The sequence below is a fragment of the Haliotis asinina genome, chromosome 5, assembly GCF_037392515.1.
Source record: "Haliotis asinina isolate JCU_RB_2024 chromosome 5, JCU_Hal_asi_v2, whole genome shotgun sequence".
Taxonomy (NCBI): Eukaryota; Metazoa; Mollusca; class Gastropoda; order Lepetellida; family Haliotidae; genus Haliotis; species Haliotis asinina.
In genome coordinates, this window is record NC_090284.1 from 39,109,983 (window position 1) to 39,128,215 (window position 18,233).

At 39.0% G+C, this 18,233-nt stretch overlaps 1 protein-coding gene across 2 annotated transcripts in view; it reads right to left on the reverse strand.

The window, feature by feature from the left end:
• LOC137284393 (synaptotagmin-15-like) overlaps nt 1–17,599 on the reverse strand; it is a 102,212-nt gene extending 84,613 nt beyond the window's left edge. For both annotated transcript variants that reach the window (XM_067816181.1, XM_067816179.1), the window contains exon 1: nt 17,103–17,599. In XM_067816181.1, the coding sequence (XP_067672282.1) occupies nt 17,103–17,166 (64 nt within the window). In that variant the 5' untranslated portion in view covers nt 17,167–17,599. The remainder of the gene's footprint in view (nt 1–17,102) is intronic.
• Nucleotides 17,600–18,233: the final 634 nt, after the last annotated feature.

Genomic DNA, 18,233 nt, shown 5'->3' on the forward strand with positions numbered 1-18,233 from the left:
CAATGATATATACATCAAAGTGGCAGTAACCGATCTCCTAACACGTACATGTAATTATACAGAGACAGTGTCCCAATTTAATACACGGCACGTATTGCAACGCCTTGACCTCGACTGAAGGGAATGTCGGTCCGTCGAAGATACATGTGGTCGATCTTTGATATTACTCCTTGAGGTGACTTAGAACAGAAGAACCGTACTTTGAGAGGAGTTCTTGTGCGACTGTCAGTGTTACCAATTTGGCAGTAACACCCAGTGCACTGTTTTGGTGGATAATCGAGATTAGGTAATTTCTGGCGTTTACGTCTTATATTCCAATGTCTCGGTCAAAATATCGGTGTCCTGGTACTCTGCCCTGAGGCAACTAACAATTTCTTATTCAACACCAATTTTATTTCATGCTAACATTTGTATAGCGCCAGCATCCAGTTCAGCTGCTCAAAGACTCTTTGTTTTTCCCTCGACCATCTCAGCGGCACATAGATGTGTCAATCTCAACTTCCTGGGATCATACTCATAATAAGACAGAAATATAACATTAGTTTCCATACATGGGTAAGAATATTTAATAATCACTCAGTTAAATCACATATTTGAATTCAAATTTTAAAGTTCACGATACAAACATCAAACGCAATTTCGATAATGAATCATGATTTTTTTCATATCTTTTACGATACATGATGTCATTACGTTATTGATCACAAAGATCACTGTACACTTCTATGCTTCTTTAAGTCTTAAATGTCTTTATAAAAGCATACAGAAGAAATAATAGCTAAATGATTGAAACCTTTTTTTGTCTCTCACAGATTATAGCTTTCCTTCGTATTCAATATTTCAGTGACATTCAGTCTTACATGTCTTTATAGATATTTCAATCCACTAATGATTATATTTATCCAGGAAATTCGAAACCTGACATCGTTGACAGAAAATGCCAACATTAATTACAGTTCAATTCCTCTTAAGAAATTCAGGTAGAAGAATATTGAAAATGGACATCACGGGCGACACTGTAACGAATTTCAACATTGAACGCAGTGAAAAAAGATCAAAATGAAATACCATTTGGTAAATACAGCGAACACGGGATTTGAATGAGCTGCCTCTAGACATTAGCACGATGCTGAAACGTTGGCATCGTCAATATAAACGTTGAAGTAAATCCATGTTTTCTATAGAATTTATGCCATTAATTTCCATGTGGACATGTAATTGACGGTCTAAATAAAGATCACACGAGAAATCGGTTTCATTGATCGCCATGATGTGGCATTCAGTCCTTTGGGTAATGAGCCTTGGCACGTCTTGTTTGAAATCCGCACTTTTGTCATCGATATATTCCCTCAAAGAATAAATTGCAAACATTTCTTTCCGCGTTGTAGATCACAGGTCTAGAAAGTCAGTTGGATTTTATTATTTTGTTGAGATCAGCATTTGCGTTAATGTTGTACGTGGTAGGTCAATTGGATGAACGGCTCTAGCCATGTTTGGAAGAAGATTAGTTATGGGTTGGTGTCTATTTTGGGTGGTATTAAAAACTTTTTATGTCACAAAATAGATCAGCTTATGAGGGAGTGAAGTTTTACATTTAAAATATACATATATATCGACTGTTACTTTCTATTGCATTTTCTTGACGAGAAGCTGGATATATCTGATAGTGCCTATTGCGTTTTACGATAATTGCCATTAGCGCTCAATTTGGCTGAACATTTTCAGAGCGTTAACAGTATGAAAGATCAGTCGATGGTCAGAGTCAGTAGATGCGGAATGTGGAAGGAACCGTTACGCATGAAGTGGTCGAATATGCAACGTATTGTTGCAGCTGTTGCTGCTGTTGCTGCTGTTGTTGCTGTTGCTTTTGATGCTGTTACACACCACATTCAGAATAGTCCAGCATGCCAGCGGTGTGTGAATACAATAAGCCTGGAACAGACAATCCAGTGATCAACATTATGAGCATCGATCTATGAAAATAAGATGCAAGTCAGCGACCCTGACCACCCGATCCCGTTAATCTCCTCCTGAGACAAAAATGGGTTCCCGAAGACCAGTTCTAAGCCGGATCTTCACACGTGTATTATGGATACTCTCAAGACGTAAGGTCACATTCTGACGCATCATTTACTTTATTTTAATAAACTCACTAATGCTGTAGACATACATTACGGTCATCCGTCCCACATCAAACACTGGTGAAAGTGAAATAATGATCAAAGCAATTTAAACGAACTTCATATATATATTATTCAGATTTCGTAGCTTTTTTTCAGTCATAGATTGAGGTTCAAATCCCTAATTATCTTGATTTGAATTCTGTTTTTCAAACAATATGCTCTCTATTTTAGTTTAGCATAGAATGCCAACGAAGGACAGCCTGTCAGCTGTTGCCTTGATATAACCCACAGTACACAACTTAATACATCAATTAAGCATATGTACTTGGGATGTGCTGATGTTATCATCAAGGGATGTGCTGATGTTATCATCAAGGGATGTGCTGATGTTATCATCAAGGGCTTGTGGTCTGGGCTGCCGATATGCATTACGTAAGCATATGCTGATCATGGGTTTGAATATCATTGTCACAAAATTTGTGTTAGTTCTTTGTCCATTCCGCTCCAAAAGTAAAGAAACGGCAATAACTTGGGAACTACATTACGCCGAACTTGAAAAAAAACACATTCGCCATGGATGTATTGCAACAGACTGTTGGTGCCTAACAACGAAATACAACGCTTTGCTGTGCCATGCCTAATGCAAGTTTGGAAATGTGTGCATGATTTCTGATACATTAAAATCAAATGTGATAAAATTAAATTGCAATCATACTGTCATACGGGAGGGGCTCGTTTGAAGCTATGTATTAAATCTTCATTGCTCAGCACGAATAAACGTCTTCGTACTATATCCAAGCTGTTGTTAAAATTCCAGACGTCTTCGTCATATTGCAGTTCAGTTTGTTTTGACATTTCAAATATAATCGTAAACATTTACAAGGGGTCATTCAGCGTTGCCATATCGTTCATGTTTGACGTCAGTGTTCAGAATGCCCGTGAAGATCCGGGATAGAGTCCATGCTTGCCACAAAAGGCGACTATGCTTGTCATAAGAGTCGACTAACGGGATCGGGTTGTCAGGCTCGCTGACACGTCATGCATCAGCTACCATCGGTGTAGATCGACGTTCATTTTGTTGATCACTGGCTTGTCTGGTCCAGATTCAATTATTTACAAACCACCACCATATAACTGGAATATTGCTGAGTGCGACGCAAAAATAAAATCATTCACTCAGAGTTCAGAAAGTCGAATGAGAGAGTGTATTGTGGTTTTACGGCTATTTTAGCTTTACTCCAGCACTACCTCGGCGAGGAACACAAGCAATAGACTTCACACGTCGTGGGAATCGAACCAGGGCCTTCGGCGTGACGAATTATGACACACACATACATTACAACAAAGATGCTTTCGAGTTGCAAAAATAACAACGCAAAAAAAAACCCAGTGAAGCATTTCATCTCGGTATAAAATTTCGGGCTTATAGTAAAATTCTCTGCGGGTTGATTTATACCTCGACACCGACAAGCACAAAAGATATAAAATTTGGACGCCTGTTTGCCAATGATTACATAACTGCGCTCGCGGATCTCAATATCTTTATTGGTGTACACGATCTGTTCTCATAGTGAGCTTTTATAGTGCATCCTTTTCATTCAAGCCAGTCACATATAAACTCCATCGTGTTGTAATAAAAAAATACCCGACTTTATCAAAGACCAGAGGCAAGAGAAGCTGTGAGAGTTTATTGATTACTGAAAGTACATAATAATAATGAGTTTAACTAACTATATGGCTTTTCAACCCCATAGTTGGCATGTAACCTCATAGGTAAGAGTAGTCCATAGTCGTCGGTATGTACTTTCACGTCCAAAGACGCAGTTCCTGTCCTACTCGCATTATTGACTCTGGGTCGACACTCGTATTAAATTGGTAACACTATATTATGATTAGACGCATGTACGAAGCCGTGTTTGTCTTTGTTTGAAGGTCTCGGACTCTGCCTTGGGTTTATTAAACGACAAAGAAAATAAACGTTCGAGTAATATCCACGCTGTCACGAAGCAAATGACTTTTAAAAAAGAACACGAAATTGTTGTCCACCATTAATAAAGAAAATGCAACTCCTGAAGCATGCAGTGGTAGAAAAAGTATGTCCTAAGTCCAAGACCGAGTCCAACAATATTAATTAGTCTTGAAGGAAAATAACATGGTTGCAAAAATAGCACGATAGTTTTACTCTTTGTGCAGTAATATTGCATGTTCCTTGAAACAGGAGAAAGGGATACCGATGCTTCAAAGTGAGTCGATATGAAGGCAAAACATTATCTTACTGACGACATGTAAAGTATTGGGGCATTGCTAGGCTCCAGCTTCAGTCGGGATGCACAATACAACATAACAGTAGTAGATATGTTCAACTTTGATATTGATGAACCGTACACACATGAAAGCTTATACGCGTACCGCTCCTATGATCAAACGCATTTTGAGCGTCAAAGGCGACTGAGTGATTGAAATCGCTTTAAGTGATAATTGCATGTTTTTTCTACTGTAGTATTTTAATAGGTCTCGTATAAAGTCGAATAATGTTTTGATTACTCAGTATCTACACTTGATGACATCCCCTGGGTCTGTGTATACAAGTCGTTATACGTTAAATAACTCGTATAATATCAATCACTTGATGGTGGATTAGTGAATCATTTCAAGATAATTACATCAAAGGAATCTAGGTTTGACACATTTGTAATTACGATAATGTAGGCCACATTTGGAGATGTCATGCTGCATAGTGCAATAATATCTCGTCCCCATTTTGAACTCTGTCTAATTGAACGCTTTAAATACATGTTGCATGTCGAGTATGAAGTCTGTTAAATATGAACAATGTCTGGTTTGTGCTATATGCCTGAGGTACATCAGCCCTACTAAATCGAGTGAAATACCAATTTACGACCGACTGAAGAGTATGCTCACTTCTGTTACGTCACAGTGTAATTTCGTCGGAGACAATATTGAGCTACATATTGATTGTTTTGGAACAATTGCGTTTACATCATCGTCGGTGTACATGTATTCAGTATTTCCAGGCTTGTACAGAAAGAAAAGTTGTGTTGATGTGATTGTTTTAGTGTTGTTTAACAACGAACTCAGAAATAATCCAGTCTGGATCAGTAAATCCAGTAATCAACATTTTGCACATATAGATCTACGCCAATAAGATAATAATACGTGACCACCTACCCAACGACCCGACATCCCGATCCCCTGCTGTCTCTTAAGACAAGCATGGGCTGCTGAAGTCCAATCCTAACTCGGATCTTCACGGGTAGCTGGCATGATGTCACTCTAAATGAGTGATAGCCCAGTGGATAAAGCGTCCGCTAATCACGCCAAAGACCAGGGTACGATTCCCCACTTGGATACAATGTGTGAAATCCATTTCTAGTGTTCCCCGCTGGATATTGCTGGAATATTGCTAAAAGCGACCCGTAAAACTCACTCATCCACTCCGTTTTCATTACTTCTTCTGAAACTACTTGATAATGTTAATTCTTTCTATGTATTCAGTGCACTAAATATGAAATGATTTTCAAGATGGTTTTACCACTGCCATGCATGACCTGGTTGATGTCATGTAGTTGCAGAATCACCTCACAGCGCCTAAGTCATCCCTTCCCCACCTGACCTTACTTGATAGATGGCAGCTTTGATTTAGGTATGGATGCTTTATTCCGTACCGACAACCCCAACCATAACGGTCGATGTGTTGTGTTAGGAAATTGCTGTACCGTGTTAGGTTACGTTTTAAGTGCCAATCCTTTTATAGCCGTCTGTTGCCGTCACTGGGATATGAAACTCTGCACGCATGTCCCTGTGGTTTCGCTGAAAGTGCATATTAAACGCATTTTTCTCTTAGTACATGGAAGAGACAATATGGTTATTTACAGTGGGAAAACAAGAATGCATAAAATCTATTCTGGAACTGAATTCCACAAACAGAGCTACATAGTCCATCACCCAATGGACATGGTGTTGGAATTTCCTATAATTGCGCTTTGTTGCTGAAGAAATACGTAGCGCATTTATGTTATGCCTTAAGATACTGGTGTCAAGACCCTTATTGAAATGTATTTTAAGAACTTTACTTTACGCTGAATTAGGTATACACAGACTACAGCATTTGTCCTTCCTGTTGACCTTGAGTGGAACTCTTTCGAAGTTCTCATCCGTAGCTACATGTACAGCAAAACCTTCTCGTTTCTGACAATGAATATAACCCACTCGGAACAGAAATGATCGATTCTTATAGAAGTTCCAATCAAAAATTGAAATGTTCAGCGTTGCAGACATACGTCTCACTCAATTTTACGCCCTTTCAGCGCCTGTCTGTCTCCATAAAAACTATGAAGTTGATAAGTGTGTACACCTCGTTGGGTAGCCATCTTCAGAGAACTTGCAGCCCTGACCATGCATCTCTGTTAACAAGAATATCAAGTGAAGTGAACGTACTCACCAGTTGAAGACCCGGCCTGACGGCGACAAAGCGGAAAGAAGTACCCATTTCTAAAGTCCATACAAAGATGAAAATGAGACGTTTACCAACACGCAGAACTTACGTGATGAGAGTTTTCACGTCCTCGAAAAAACTATGTTAACTAGATACAAATCGTGTCCAACTAGCACACAAGGGCTTGTTTCGTTAAGTACTTTCATATAAATAGTACACATCGTGTGCGCGTGCATTGCTGAAAGTGGCAAAACAACATGTTGAAACGTGATTATTTCTTTGTACAGTGTTTTGTGACTGAAACCTTTGATGAATGTGGTTCTTGTCTCTACAACGTCCTAAAATTAGGACAAATTAATAAGTATTACTGAAGGTATGATTTGTTTGCGATACAGTGATAATTATTTCTGAAACCAGATGGACAGCTGGTGTTCGCAAAGCGAGTGGACATGTCCTACAGCGAATAGAATTGAGATTTAAGATTCAGTGACCGGTTTAGATAACAGCACTTCGCGTATCGGATGAGCATATCTATCGGCGATTGTGATAGCGCTACAGTAGCATGCTTCTTTACGAAAAGACAGCAGGAGATGGCGTTGAACATATGCCTTGTGAGCACGATTACGATGGACCATTAGAGATCTAATACATGTTTTAGAAGGAATTTGAGTGTGTTCATAAAAGTTATTCTTATTTTTTGTCACAAGTCATTACTTAGTTATAGAATGAATGAATGAATGAATGAATACCAATAGAATATTTGTGCCTGAAATTTTTCAATCACATTTTCACATTTGAAACAAGTTGTAGATGATGTTTGTTCTTTTAACAACAATGCATTCCATTAACAATGCATAAGATAAAATGTGTCTTAATAGATGAACGCATCAGATGCCTAACGTTAACGTTCTAACCTTAACCATTAACAAATATTGTTAATGCAACTATCTTCACACAAGATTCCTTGTTAAATTGTGTCAGCTAGGACGTTTAAATGTGTGTAAAGTTGTTTCCAGATGAATATTAATAATTTATATAATCTGAAATAGAAAACTAGACACTCATTCACATGTTCAAGATAGTATTACACATTTCGCTTTTGTTTCACTAATGTCGTTTTCTGGCTCGAACTGGAGCGACACCTTCTTAGGAATCAGGTGGCACAACACATTTAATTTGAGCTGTATTACCTACTTGCAATTGTCTTGGTACCTCCATATCAACCGGATGAATGATTGGGATTGGTTAAACGAGATTTGAAGAGGATTCCTGTGATGTGATAGCGTGTTAGATAGATCTGATAAAGCATCAGAGATAACGTCGGCATTCAACGTTTAACACCAGCATGGGTATGATGTTAGCAAGGCTGCATAGATAATTAGGGCGAATCTAGTATTCGAACCTGCGATTACATATTTCTGGTACGCCCAAGGGAGCCAGTTAGATGAATTAGGTGCTCTGCACGACCTAACCACATCCTAATTTTACGTCAGATATGAACTCATATGAAGGCAAGAACAACTGTCATCACGTTTGATTTGATATCACCCGTTGTAGTTATATATGCACATGATTCAAATCTTAAATTTCTTTTCGATGAGATTTCCAGACGTGGAACAAGTAAAGGTCAATCTCATTTTGAAAATGAAAATGTAACCCAAACTCTTTACTGTGAGGGTAAAGGAGAATCATGTCGTCTACAGCAATAATTCTGAGACATTGAATGGATTGTCTGCACAATTAGAAAACAACAGCAATGGTAATACCATGTAGTTCTTCTCAGCTGTGCAGTCATGATTACAAGTATCACACATGTGGATGGACAATGTTGGCACCTCCTGAACATTGAATTGTCAGACAGGAAGACTAATAAAATTGGAACCTTTGTAAAATAGGAAAATTCATTCTTTGAGCCAGTGATATGTTCAAACACTGAGTTGATTAAGTTCGTTACCGAACGTGGGTATGTCAACTGGTTAAGTAACCATGGTACCACCAAGCATTTTATTGATGTTGTAGATTTCATCCTACCCTAATTAAGGTCGCAGGTGACGTAAATCATCAATAGCTGTCAGTCTGGACACAAAGGTCCTTCTTACCGCGATGGTAATCTGTGCAATCGGTCGACGGCGTCTTGAGGTTCATTTCTCGTGAAATTTACATCACAATACCCAAATCGAATCACCAAATTGTATGATGTCAGTCTCTATATCATTGTTGATTGAAACATTATCGCATTAACTTTCAATGAGGCCTTCCTTACTTGTCCCTCATGCATAATTTCCATCGTTAATCAAGTTTCAGTGTGATCGATGAAGTATCCTGATGGTGGTGTGGTGATCTTTGACTGTATGGTATACGTGTGGCCGAGTCGTCTAAAGCGCCGTAATGGTTTGCAGAGTTCTGCCCCTTAAGTACACCAGGAACCTGTGATTGTCGATACGCCCTGAATGTTTTGAGATTTCTGAGTATAATGCCCTAAAATATTAAGATAGTCGACCGTATCTTAACACAGTGTCTTGTGAAAAGAGAATGAGAGGGGGTGTCAACTACTCCACTATGATCGAAGAACATGCTTGATCTGATCGTCACATTCCGCATGTTTACCAGTGATACCGTACAATCGATATTTTAAGGACCAAAATATAAAGACATAGGACAACAGTAGAAAACATTCTTGTCTTATGATTTTAAGATTGATAACAAAGCTTGTATTCTTTCTGTTCTCGGATACAGTAAGACAATGTGATGGATAAACTGTTACTATGGTAACGAAATCTTATCCCGGGGCTATATCCATGTACAGACACTACCATTTACTGACACGATTGAGGCTCTAATTTAGGGGTTATGCAGCTAGCTATATCCGAGTTATCTAAGTGAACTAAGTGAATATTAAAAAAAGATGTTGACAACATATTCTCAACGTTGGTTTGATTTGGGGTTCTTTTCTGTTGCTCACGTTGTTGTTAATCTTTGTTTTGGGGTTAACTTAGAATTTCATATGGTGACAAAGTAATAATTACGCGAGAGAAGGTTAAGATTTGGGGCACACATTTCAACATATTTCAACATATCTTGCCAATTCAGTACAATCCTCTGACGGAATGAAAAAAGTAAATGAAAATCAACCACGACAAAAATGAAAGAAAGCCTCCAAGAGGCGTCGGTCTTCGGATACTCTTAACAGTTGAGACTAAATTGCAAGGTAAATGATAAGGAATTAACTTTGTTAAATATGACATTAATATCGAAGGCATTAGGAGTTTTAAAATGCATGAGCATGTTCAGTCTTCAGAGAACATACGAAGGACGGGTCAGTTACTGCTCATTCTGACGCCGGGGTAGAACAGGCCTTCAGCAAACCATGCCTGCTACAATGGCGACTGTGCTTGTCGTAACAGGCGACTAACGGGATGGTGGTGAGGCTCGCTGACTTAGTAGACATATGTCGTTGGTTTCGACGCTCACAAAACAGTTACTGCATCATATACATGTATGTTCTGATTAGGGATGACGAGACACATTTCAAATTTCTTCCGCACCTCTCGCAGCGCCTCACCAAGTTCAGCCAACATTGTTGCCACACGACTTTCTAGTATCATGTCCCTGACCTAAGTCTACCAACATTGACGTCGGCCTAAGACACTGACGCACACACCCTTCTAGTATCAAGGACCCTGACCAAGACCAATAAACATTGTAGCCGGCCTATGACATTGAGGCACACGGCTCCTTTGTCCCTGACCATACGTCTTCCTATCCCGTTCTGACAAGTTCAGCGGGGAAAAGTTCTCACTGCTGTTCATGGCATTCTACGGATGGTGTGCTGCTACGATTTGTGACTTTTATGTGACTCCTAAAGATTCAAGCTGGACAACAAAAGCTGTCATAATGTTATCCTGATATACAGTACTATACTCTTACATATCCTTCCTTCTATGTTGTCAGACTCAACCTTCACTGAGGTGCAATCATTTGAAAACATGACATTTGACCTGACAAATATCCTAGTTTTAAAGTTGTGTATATCAAAGGTGTATGTTGGCAATATGGCAGTTTGAAGCCGAGATGAAGTGACTTTAGTTTTACACCATTTTAACAATATTCAAGCAATATCACGACATGCTACACCAGCAATGGGCTTCACACATTGCACCCATGTGGGGAATCGAACCAGGGTCTTCGGCGTGACGAGTTAACGCGTTAACCACTAGGCTACCCCACCGCCCTCGAGATGAAGTGCATGTGGATGATTCCTGAACGCCTGATCCGTTTGGTCAAGGACGCACTCAACAATATTGCAGGTATGTCACTGGCCTGATTCGTATCTCCAGAAGACTCATGAAAGTTACAGTCAGTTTTACATCGACTTCCTCAGTTAATTAGTATTAGTTGACTAGTAGTTTGCAGCATGTCAACTGCCCACTGCAGTCTCCTCATCGCACGTTCATACACACTAGTGCAAATACCAATATGTACCTCTTTACTCCAGTATAGGGAATTCAATAAACTGATAGAAATGATGGTCCGAAAGAGTCAAATTCAGGAGTGACACCATGCTTAATATCATCAGTAAATTAATCAGAAGGTACCCTTCAGAGCGGATGTTTCATCCAAAACGCCGTTTATAACGTTTTAACCGTTGCTGTATTGCCCCACACTCCTAGCACATCGTCATAGCCATTTGGACTAAGGCGAATAAAACCAGGACATAGACAATCATTTGTAGATAGGATGTTTGAAACAGCGATGTTAATGCGCATCAGGAAGATGAAAACAATAAATTCTTCATAAATGATCATTTTGGTTCATAATTTGTAAAGTAGTTAAACTATTTAAAAAATCAATTTAGACACCAACCCTTTTACTTTTCAAACTGCATTTGTTTGTACACATCATTCCATTAACACGAAGTATATTTATAACATTCGTTCTTCGTCATTTGTGTAGGCCCGATTAATGATTTAACCCTATCGAAAGGATTTTATCTAGTAATTATACTTTCGATTTGTAGGTTATATTTACATAGGCTCAAGACATTGGGTCACCAAATATCCCGAATCCCAAACCACATGTGGCTAAACAGGATTAAAGTACTTAGGTTCCTTTTCTCCAGTTGCCCAGCACCTAAGTCAATACACATTAGTGGACAATTTCATTAGCACAGTAACGAGTATTTGCAAACGAGGTTGAATGGAGTACTGGACTCATGGCATCAGACATGGTCGTACCAAATTACATCCACTAACTTCACCAAGGCAGTAATTGCATGGATTGTCCTATAAAATAATCCAAGTGTTTGCTAAAAAATCTGTATTGGGTCTATTCCTAGAGCTTTCAGAGGAGGATGTAAATGTGTCAACTTTCTTCGGTTCTTCTGTGTCACAAATAATGGGTGGCGCATTAGCATTGCTTACATCCATATACATATATATGAGACATATATGACATAACATTATTTTATGTAATGCTTGAACGTAACATTGTTGTGGTCGCATCTTTCAGAAGCACGTTTTGATGTCAAATTGTATGGAGTTCCGGACAATGGTGCCATTATATCATTGTATATTCATACAAGTCGAGACCCCCTGTTTTAATAATATGTCATGTGTTACCTCGTCATTGCACAACTAAAGTTGAAATGGATTAACATTAAAATTTCCTATTCCTAAAGGGTTTCATAAATCAGCAGAAATGTTTGAACATCTGGTCTGGCATGAAAGCACCATGTATATAGCATACCATTGGCGTCAGCTGAAGCCACACAGTTCCTCAGGCGCTTACCTCATTGTTAAAACCCGCGAGGAGCGGATCCTGGCAGCGTATAGGGGCGTAACTCCCCGTCACTGACCACTAGATCACCCGTGTCTCTCCGATCAAGATTATTCATATCATGCAACTTATACATAATAACATATTATGAAAATAATATGTTTATGCATGTCCTTTCCCAATATTTCTCAACTTCAGCAAACAATGTATATATGTAATTAATTGTCCGGGAATTATACCAGCATAATAACGGACTTTTGTGTATGAACGGGGCTCATGCATTACTGATGGAACAACTGATAATGACTAGATTCACAAAAGAAACGCACGTCACAGTCGTTGCAAGATGTACAATTTATACTCATACATTTTAATAAGAAGCTATGCAATGCCTTGCATCTGGGGAACATCATGTGTCTTCGTGTGAGTACATACAACGGAGAAGAGTAAAATCCAATTCCACTTGGACGTTTTCATTATCGTTGTTGGTGCAATTTATGTCAGCAATCAGATTATCTTTCAAGTTGAACATTATTCAGTTTGTGTCCTCTGTCCATAATTAAAATAGATTAGATAATTAACTATCTCCAGACACAACAACAAATATACCCTAAAGGACGCCTATTCAAGTCTGTAAGATAAGAACGTCTCTTGGCTTCTTTCATTATATTTTATTAAGACAAGTAAAGAACTGGGTTATTGTCAGTAAAATATACTCATTTCAGAGACGGGATATCTACCTACATGTTGCTCATGTCTTGATATGTTAGTTAAACATAGGTAATACAGCTATAAATCAAATGTATATGGAGAAGACTGTACAATGTACATATACAAGATATGTCGTCTCCGTGATGATACCGGTAAGAAAGCCTCCGCTAACCATACATGGCCGCTAAATGTTTAGAGTTGTGATGATATTAAGCCATCCAAAATGCATGGAAATTCGTCCATAGTGTCATCTCCGGCGCAGGCTTATTTAGTACATCCTAACTCAGCAGGGATTTTCACCGAATGTCCGTTAAACAACAATAAATCCAAGGTAAGCAAAACATATGAAGTCGCACTGAGCAACGAGCTTTACGAGCACATATGTCTATGAAATCCATGCTTGACGACCCTGTTTGTTGGCTTAATTTCAATGCTCTTCTGAAACAATCCAGATATGACTAAGTCGACAAGGGCAAAATTAATTTGTTAAGAGTGAGCATTACCGTGAAACAGAGAGGTCTGGCTGGCTGTTGATGAGGTCGTGTAATTTTCATTATTTTGATACACAGAGATAACACATATGTATATTTAGATAATATATATCGGGTCATAGTTTATCAGATATGTACTGGAGTCGTGTATAGCTGAGGATATAGTTATATCGTATATATATCGGGTATCGTTTTCGGGGATGGAAGGATCTGTATTCCATCTAGCAACTTAAATACTAAAAGCAACTAAATATTCAGAACGAAAAAAACCCCGGAAAATGTCGTTCAGCTATGTATCATTTATGCATTATGTATGTGCCACAAAAATAATTAAGGGTCTTCATTCATATTTAGCAAGTCACATCTTGCTTTGCTTTCAACATAAACGTGAATTTTAGTTTGAAAATGAAGAATCGAAAAGGTAAAATGGTAAGAAGAAAGGTTTGTACGTGAACCTCGGAAATTAAGTCGCCATCTTAGGATACATGTTTTCACGAAGGACACCAAAACTGTTGCCTGTTTACTTGAGGCACTAATTATGATGATGCCGAGGTGATGCCGATTCTGAATGAGTCTCTGATATGTCAAGCTGAGATCGGAATCAGGCAGTCATATATGGTATCAATCTCTGTGACTTTGTACCCCGTTGGCGTAGATTGTTACTCATATTTGGCTGGTTGAGACTTGATTATTTGCAGATGGAGCTGGAATATTGCTGCTTCTGGCGTTAAGCAACTTTCACTCAATCACTAATAAGATCGGCCACTGTGGACGATGTTACAAGCACAGTGTTCTCATTTCCTTCAGAATGTCTTCAGGGTCAATGGAGATGAGATGGTATTGTTAGCCATAAGAAATCTTTATATCCTAATGTCAAATTACAAATTGTGACTTTTAAAAAAATATCATTCTCGTTCATTTTAAATGTTTACAGAACACATGGTACACAGAAAAGAAACATGGTGTATCTGGACACGGGTTACACCAATAAACTTCAGGCTATCCCTTACAGTTCAATCTGTTCTAAACACTGGCCAATTATTGTTACGCTTTGAACATTCACAGAAACCGTAAGACCCACCTAGAAAAATGAGCTATCTGGTCACTCACTTATACCAATGAACTTGATTTGGCATTTCCTATATCATGCTTATATTTCAAAGACGTGTTCAAGTACACTATCTTTCGGTTAAGTGCATGGAATGTCCAAAACGTATTTCTTCTGTACACAACATAAGAGCTTTAGTTTGTACATAATATTGTGGAAACTCATTCTTGGACGATAACTTGTCATAGCTCCATAAGTAAGAGAGAGGGGATTGGGTGGATTGATACGTGACAGTCCATTATCCACATACAATACACATTAGAACGTGTGGGGTTACCGCATTAGAGTTGGTCCCCATCAATCTCGTGATACGCTAAATTCGATTTAATTGAAAGACATATCACTGTAGATGACTTAGTCTATTGCGTGTCATCGTATCCCGAAGGGCGTGGGTCAATGTTAGTCTAGACTCGATGTTTCGCAAGCCTTTCGTCCACTGCCTTGTGTATTTTGTTATCATTAAGGGCGACAAAGACATTAAATGTGCCCGCCATTGATTTTGTGTCAGCTGTCAAGTAAAATATGACAGAGATGTACTGTCTATTAGCAGAGAGAACGTGTTCTTGCTCAGATGGCTGCTATTTGCCCCCCGTCTGTTGTCTACTTGAGTGTCTGGGACAAACCGTGCCCTAAGCATACAGATACATTCCACATAGGTGAGCTACAGCTCTTGGAAATATCTGATGAATTCAGTACTTGGTATTTTTAATTACATACCAGATGTGGCTGAAAAGCCATGCGCGTCACAAAGACTGTGTACCCCAAACAATCTGTACAGTACTTCTGATGGGTAAAGGATGTATTTGAACCATTTACACAACCATCCAAATTAAATCTGCACACAGTGACTATTCCCAGTTGCGGAATCACTAATTGAATGGGCTTCTTCAAACATCCATCCATCTGATCAGGCCGTCAGCTACAGATGGTTAGTAGTGCTCCTTCCTTTCCCGTCACTCTGCGGGCAGCGGAGTTCAATACAGCAAGATAGAAATAAGGATGATTCAAGAGTAAAAAGAAAACACTTCAAACTGCCACTAATAAGGCACATGTTGGTAACGTGCTTGGATGAATGAGTATAGAATGACGACGGACGACACGCCACATAGCATGTGCAGTATGCATCCTGTATAAAAGAGTTCAGACTATTCTGAGAAATGAACTCGGTATGACACAGGTTTCAGTGATGAATTTGGATTTGTGCTAATTAAGTCTGGAATGAATCCTCCTGTTACCCCAGCTCCTGAAAGGTCAGATCACTAATTGTCAACATGAACATGTATATGTTGCTGATACATTTACAAGAATAATTATACATTTTCATGCTCAATTTACCTATCAAAGTTCATAAAGGATATCCAAGGGTATGCCAATGTGCTTTATTCATGTTCACCCCTTTCTAAACATATGGCAAGGGTTATGCACATTATAGTGATGTCACTGTCGCGGGTAACATTGTTCACTGAGACGAGGCCGTCTACACGAGTCGGACTATGCACTTCATCGCAAAATTAGAAGAAGGAGTATGTTGAATTGAAGATCATACACATGAGTTAACACAGTCCACCAGAATATAATTCAGAATGAGCATTCATGGAACATGTACATTTAACAGACAGACCACTTTGTTTTCTTTATTAGAAAAAGATGCCCGTATTTTAAAAAGCACATCTACATATGTCGTGACTTCACTGTGTTGTCACTCTGTGTGCTGTGTCTGAGATATGTATAACAGTGAGAATTCATATTCGCACTCGTGCCTTTTATTCACTTCGGTTGTCGCTTGTGATTAAAATAATCCAAAACATAGTAACTTGAATCGCCCCTGGACCAGATAATCAAGTGACAACCTCCCACATCTTTGAGTTACCTTGTCATTCACAAAATATGACCTTTCATAACTAGTGTTGAAAAGATTTCCTCTCACAAAAAAATCATCGGAATACACCACGGTGACTCCCCATTCAAAATGTCTAAACAGCTATCCAAAAGTTAATCACGGAGGCTGAAATTTAAAGTTGCATCTGAAATATATAGTATTTCAGCCAATATTAGATTATTTGCAAACATTTATAAGACATCTGAACAATTGCAGCTTTCTTCAGAGTATCAAGGTAGTTTGCTGTTTTAGGTAAACTCAGCGGTATTCAAACGTTTGAAGGAACTAGTGACTGATACTCTGAACAACCGGATACGATATCACATAGTCAACGTCAGTGACTTGGTTAAGTGTTTGACCAGCCTTTAAGCGGACATCAAGTGTAGTTTTGTAGTGATATCATGTCTTGCAATGTCCATGCATACAATATAAGTATGCAACATTTCACCCAACAAGCTGAAGGCAATTAATGACATGTGATCAGATATGAAATGGATCAATGCGTAGAAGCAGCGCAGGTATTGAAAGGTGGTGTACACCGACAGGTTACATCACTTACCCGTAGCGATCTTGTGGACATGAGGAGTTCCAGAAAGTTCAATAGGCTTTGTCTTGTCAGGCATATTTGTATGGTTCCGATGGGAAAAGGGTCTTAACACTAACGGCAACGATAATTCATCAAGGCAAGTAGAATGTAAATCCAAGGTTTCGCAAAACCTCACTTGGACTAAAAGTCCGCCATTTATAAGACGAACCCAGGACGCGCTATACCACACAGCGTCAAAGATGACTAAAGTTCCTTCTCTCGCATAAACGCACTACCAGGTGCGCTGTCTCAGCCGAAGACGGACACGTGATTGTTGCACAGCACTGTAGAATCCGCGATAGACCAGCTCTTACACAAGCCACGGTCTCGAGACGGAGTCCCTCGGCTTTACTGATGCTGCAATCAAATGCCCGTCTTCGACAGGCACAGGCCTCTTCACACAGGCTTGTCAATTACCCCCGTCTCTATTGGACGATCAACAGCTTGCCAAGCCCTGTAGCTGGAAAAAATAAACTCCTGATTTTCACAACCACTATAGTGTATGATTGCCCGACGATTCACAGGCACATGCCATGTCACTTGTATCGATTTTCCAGTTTGGTATTCGATTGATTACTGGTTCCTGGGTATAAATAACTACTCAGATGATAGTCATTTTCTTTTGGCCGTTAGATTCGGTTTCGCCACACTCCCTGTCGTTTATGTTGAACGATGACATATTCGTATTAGCTGAAATAAAAGCAACCTGAAGCAACATTCTCTTTCGGGTATTAAAAGATATATAAAAAGTTAAAACTATTTGACGATTTGTTTGAAAGAGTAGATGTAAGAATTAGTCTTTAATGCAGATGTTCCAAAACGTTTTTCCAACTAGTCGTGTCTAATGATACCCACTGAATGCGTGTTAATGCTGACATTTTATCAGGGAGAGCAAAATATCTTTTGTAGACTGTGTGATTTGACATCGATTTAATCATGCAAGTATACGCCCATGCTCTGTACGCACCAACTGACAATCTAAGTGTCCGTTTAGTTTCCAACTCACACAGATGGAGACGGTTTCGGGTAGGATACTGATATTACTTATGTCAAGTTCGGCAGAAAATGTATGAAGATGTTACAAACCTTTTATCTTGATTATCT